The 5,232-nt window shown below is 35.8% G+C and overlaps 2 protein-coding genes across 2 annotated transcripts; both read right to left on the bottom strand.

Moving 5' to 3' along the window:
- Positions 1–6: 6 nt before the first annotated feature.
- LOC108624847 (sodium-coupled monocarboxylate transporter 1-like) lies at positions 7–4,007 on the bottom strand. Its single transcript, XM_018024406.2, has 15 exons — positions 3,688–4,007; positions 3,196–3,518; positions 2,890–3,104; positions 2,754–2,805; positions 2,609–2,676; positions 2,368–2,522; positions 2,139–2,279; positions 1,946–2,054; positions 1,647–1,756; positions 1,392–1,578; positions 1,245–1,331; positions 1,079–1,167; positions 813–926; positions 548–734; positions 7–440 (listed from the first exon to the last, which is right to left on the bottom strand). The coding sequence occupies exons 2-15, from the start codon at positions 3,455–3,457 to the stop codon at positions 366–368; spliced, it is 1,851 nt and encodes a 616-aa protein (XP_017879895.1). The 5' UTR covers positions 3,458–3,518; positions 3,688–4,007; the 3' UTR covers positions 7–365.
- Positions 4,008–4,366: 359 nt separating this feature from the next.
- Positions 4,367–5,230, bottom strand: LOC108624846 (proteasome subunit beta type-6-like; the record flags this gene model as incomplete). Its single annotated transcript, XM_018024405.1, has 4 exons — positions 4,367–4,587; positions 4,660–4,934; positions 5,013–5,144; positions 5,223–5,230. Coding segments are annotated over 4 exons (543 nt in total), but the record flags the coding sequence as incomplete, so codon positions are not given.
- Positions 5,231–5,232: the final 2 nt, after the last annotated feature.

Here is a 5,232-nt window from a genome sequence, read left to right as displayed (position 1 = left end):
AATATTAATAATGCACATATTATCTTTGTACATTTCCATGAATGCTGAAATATCCAATGAAATACAATACGTCTAATGTAAAGTGTAGAAAAAAAATGTAATGGAGTTATTATTCCCCCCGAAATAGGACCACGTTTCGCTCGGTTACATGTTGAGCAGAACATTATTTCTTCTCCCTTGACATTGCGAGTGATTTAAATTGAAACTCGAGTCATTTTGTACTTTATTTCTTTCATTGATCTAACTTATTTTAGACTCAACCCCCTTAATTCGATATTTTAGCCTGCCAACCAAATACTTCGCCTCGTACAGTTTGCCGACCTCTGATTTGATCGGCATCATCATGATCATCATTCAAGGTCGTATTAATGTAACACGCTTTCAACTATCCTTTCCTCTCCCCTTCTACGTACTTCCAGATCAATTTCTAAAGATTCGGCCTATTTGAAACAAAAATATATAACACAGTTGACGTAACACATAGAATTACGTAAAAATAGGATGAAATAACTTCTTTCGTAGAGATTATAATTTAAATATTGTCTACCTCTCGTCGAGATTCCTTGTTATAGTTTGTCAACCACTTCCGTATGAACGGAGCCAATAGCATGGGATCTAATTTTGCAACGTCCTGAGACGAGATAAGACTCACAAGGAGACCAATCGTCATTGTTACTAACGCCCCGGTGACTGTATACCAAAGGTAGCTAAGTCGGAACAATGCCAACGGTTCTCTAAAATTGATTAAAAAAAATTGTTATAAATTTCTTCATCACGTATATCGCCTTTTGGCCAAAAAGTCCGCGACTCACGGGAGTAGATCGTCGTTATCCAAGAACGTATCTGGAGGTTCGAGCAGCATCAAGTTTTCGACTTGAGGAAACGTATAATAGCAACCTTCCGTAGTTACCGGTTTTTCGTCGAATCTATTCGAACGCAATTTAATTATTAAATAATAGATATTTTCGTAGTATCAGTCATAAATGTCCTCGTTCGGACTTAATTATCTATTAAATATTACAAACTGTACCAGCGGATGAAAAAGTATTAAGATCATCAGATTATTTTTTACTCTTACTTTATTGTTCCTCGAGCAATTGCCGTTTCCGCCGAAAGACCGATCCATCCCATAAAACTTATACCGGACAGACCACCTATCAGAGCACCCTGTATTTTGTTTTAAAATTACAAATGCTGTATATACACGTTGTAATATTTTCTCTTCATATTGAAGTTTCACGTACTTTAGCATTTATCCAGGGCAACAAGACACCCATGCTGAATATTCCAAGAGATGGTCCACTTGCAATGGAACTTAAGGTCGTAGTCAACTGAAACAGATTTTATTTCGAATAAACGTTTTATTTAATTAAATTGTGTACGTATATTACCTGCAACACGTGAGACTCTGTTTTTTCAACGACGAATACAAGCGCTACACAGATTATTCCGAGAGTAACCACTATGATTTTCACTAAACGATCCTCACTTTTGGGAGAAAAAGGCGTCTTTCTGAATGGTTTAATGAAATCTTCTAACACTACCGCGGCCATAGAATTCAAGCCAGTCGATAAAGAACTAAAGCAAGGAAATTGATCGATATTTAGTCTTTTATTATTAACCATTCTCTGGATTACGTGAATTACCTTAATGCTGCGCTAAATACTCCGGCAACAAAGAGACCTGGAAGGCCCGGAAATTCACTTAATACATTCATAACGAGTAGTGGCAACAACTGATCCTTCGCAGTTACTAACTGTGTAAGAAAGATACATATTGTTTAAAAATATTCCGCCAAAATTGTAAGATTTATGTAAAATGCAATTTTATGTAAAATGCAAATAATAAAATATCATATAATTTCCATAAACATGAGATCTTTCTATTATTTCTAGTTCGCGGTATATACCGTTGAATTAGAGTACAAGGGAAGTCTGATCATTACCTTCGTTGTAAGTGGATCACATACATGGTACCATGCATATATTAACATTCCAGCGTAGCCGCATATTCCTATTAAAATCAAGACTCCGATTGTAAAAGTCCAAAGCGCTCTGAAACGTTTACTTTTACTCTACATTATCGAACACATCGGTAATCTACGAATAATATAATTGGAAGAGGAATAATTAACGTACCTTCTAGCGGATTTTAACGTGGGCAATGAAAGGTATCGTTGTATCATGTTCTGATTGAGAGCGGATATTTGCAACCAATGAAAGAAACCACCTATTACGAGGGACCAGATCGTATGCCTCGTTAGAGGACTCCAATCTGACCTAATTGAAAATTTATGCGATGTATAATTTTATTAACAGTGCTCACTGTAATGGACATTGAAGTTATAAATATTTATTTTTCTCTTACGAGGGGAATTCAAGTCTTCCAGATTCTAAATTTCTCCTTATTACTAACGCCCATCCCCCTACATCGGATGTACCCTTGACAATAATTAACAGCATAGAACCGAACATTATGAATGTCTGAATAAAATCTGTCCATACTACTGCCCGTATGCCGCCCTGATAAATAGAATGCGAGTTAATTTTAATTGTACTTCTAATGATAATTTTTTAAGTGATGGCAATCATTTAGATTCGTTTCTTACCACGCACGTATAAAAAATGCACACGATACAAACGAACGGAGTTACTACATGTATATTCACGCCTGTGACTGTAAATAAATATATAATTGCATATATTAATTTTACGTGTGATTTTATTAGAAATTACTCGATAAGCGTCCAATACCTTGATTGAAAGCTAACGCTGGCACGTAAATAACAATAGGAAGCCACGTTATCTGAAAAATTAATTCACCGCGTTTGTGTGACAGAAACTTTGGAGTTAATTGAAGTATATGAAATAAAAATGGAATTGAACTCACGATGCCGATCGCGAACAGTATCGAGCCTAGAGTTCTAATTTTCCTATCGAACCGCTTTTCGAGATATTCGTAAGTGGTTGTAAGTTTGAGCTCATGAAAAATCGGCAAATAGACTGCAGACATTACGAAAGCGACGATAACTGTGCCGACACCAACAAAAAGGTAACTGGTACCGTGCACATAAACTTCTGTTGGTGTACCCAGCAATGAAATACCTATTATAATAAAAGAGACGAAATACTTTTGCTCCTATTAACAATATAAAATAATCAGTAGTCTTAGAAATTATTACAAACGAAATCGTACCAGATATGAAAGTGGCTATTAGACTTAAACTGACTGGAAGCGTTTTCATGTTCCTACCACCGACGAGATATTCAGCTATTCCGGATGATTTCTTAATAAAGCCGAAATAAATGCCAATAAAGCCGCAACTGACTAACATCAATGCAAAAACCGCGTAGTCCCACATGCCAAAGCTTCGCATCATTTCGCTAACTTCCTGCACCGTCGGCGTGTCTTGCGACCAGTTCGGCTGACGGTCCTCTGAGATACTTTCCGCGGTCATTTTATTGCAGAATGGAATTTTGCAATCCTTTTCAAAGCCGTTTTAAATTATAAAGTAAATCCTTGGAGAAATAAAAATCAATGTTAAATAATGATATATAACTAACAATAAATTATCCTTCCCGTGGAAAGCTCTAACAGTATTATATAGTAACGCGAGGAAATCGAAAAACACGGAAAGTAAAGCTTAAGGATGTTCTTGATTAATATGATTATAAAACTGGCACTTACCTTAATTTCCGTATTAATTTTTTAATCCATTGAAATTATGATCAACTGCATGTCAACAAATTTTTCGCTATTTCATATCAAATAAATTTGCAATTTAAAAGAAATATCGATTTGAGATCCGTATCGAACGGTCAAATGTAAAAAACGTTCTGCACGCTCGACGTAACACTCCAGGAAAATATAAATCTTTTCACATTGAACAGAATATTAAATTATTATATTATATGAGAGTTATTAATGTATGACACGAAAAATTGTAGTGGATATCACGGAAGACCGACCGCAGCTAGCGTGACAGGTCATTTGATAGGAGCCAAAAGCATGAAGCGGCTCGATCTGATTGCACACATCACGATTGTGCCATTGTGACAATTTTCTCATTAAACCAACAATGGACATTAAGTACGGAGTTAAAACGACCGGGTATATGCCACTGTGAATCGTAAGTGGATAATGCGACCTAAATATAGTGATAGTTGTGTAGATGTGTTTGATCATATTGGTGATCGCACTTCAACCAAGTTCCTCAATGATTTTCGGGTGTGAGTGTCATCTGTTAATAAGGTATTCAGGAGTACTACAATCGATAGCATGGCCTTATATAATACTAGGAGTTATTTAAGGAACGCGCAAGTGGATAATATGTGTTCTTTTCTTTTAATAAATAAATGTATACACGTTTCAGCATATATTTTTTAATTTAATTAAGAAACAAAATGTAATTGATACAAGATTTTAAAAAATACAGAATAATTCCCTTCGATTCTAGTTTTTACCCTTCATAGAAGCGTGGCAAATCATTGCCTAATATAACGTTCCTCTCCACTCCTTTCTCTGTAATAACTCCAGTTCGGATAACACCACCGCTGCTACCATCACGAGACATTGCTAAGGCCAGTGCTGTAAAAATAAGAGAGTGTAATAAATACAAAGTTATTAAATTTCTGTTTTTGAAATGTATTGAATTCTTACTGGATTCAACTAATTTGAGACATTCATCCTTGGTCATATTTGGTTTATACTGGGAATCCATGTAACCGTAAACATAAGTTGAACCAGAGCCTCCAATGGAAATTGGTTGTCGTACGCACATACCACCTAGTGGAATACTATAAACTTGTCCACCTTTACGACTGTCCCACCCTGCCACCAAAATTCCTGCCATTAAAGAATCTCTGTAGTTGTAACATAATTCACGGAAAACATTCGCTGCTGTTTCAACTAAGGGTTCCATCCCTAATTCCACCCTGTAAAAGTTAAACCAATGCACATTTTTATCAGCGGCTTTTAAAAAAGGCAATGAAGCAGAGAGTACATGTACTTACTTATGTAAACTCAAATGGTATGAAACTATATCAGTAATAGCTTGAGTATCTGCTGCAGAGCCAGAGCGACAACAGTAGATGTAATCTGTAACTTTGGTCAGCTTATCGGCGAAACGGTTGGAGATATATGCCCTACAACAATCAATTATATAGTTAATAACAATATGATTATTATGTTATTATTGAAAAAATGATTGTAATATAGCGTACCCTGTGGTTG

This window comes from Ceratina calcarata, unplaced genomic scaffold, assembly GCF_001652005.2.
Source record: "Ceratina calcarata isolate Rehan_Ccalc_2016 unplaced genomic scaffold, ASM165200v1 scaffold332.2, whole genome shotgun sequence".
NCBI lineage: Eukaryota > Metazoa > Arthropoda > Insecta > Hymenoptera > Apidae > Ceratina > Ceratina calcarata.
Note: the sequence above shows the minus strand (reverse complement) of the source record. Positions and strands in the feature narration are given on the sequence as shown.

Bases quoted from the DNA above. Each gene is read 5' to 3' on its own strand.
- LOC108624847 (XM_018024406.2), bottom strand. From the start codon at position 3,457: ATGACCGCGGAAAGTATCTCAGAGGACCGTCAGCCGAACTGGTCGCAA. The intron at 2,280-2,367 runs GTAAGAGAAAAA...ATTTTCAATTAG, and splicing joins GGAAGACTTGAATTCCCCTC to GTCAGATTGGAGTCCTCTAA. The intron at 1,757-1,945 runs GTAATGATCAGA...TTTCTTACACAG, and splicing joins GTGATCCACTTACAACGAAG to TTAGTAACTGCGAAGGATCA.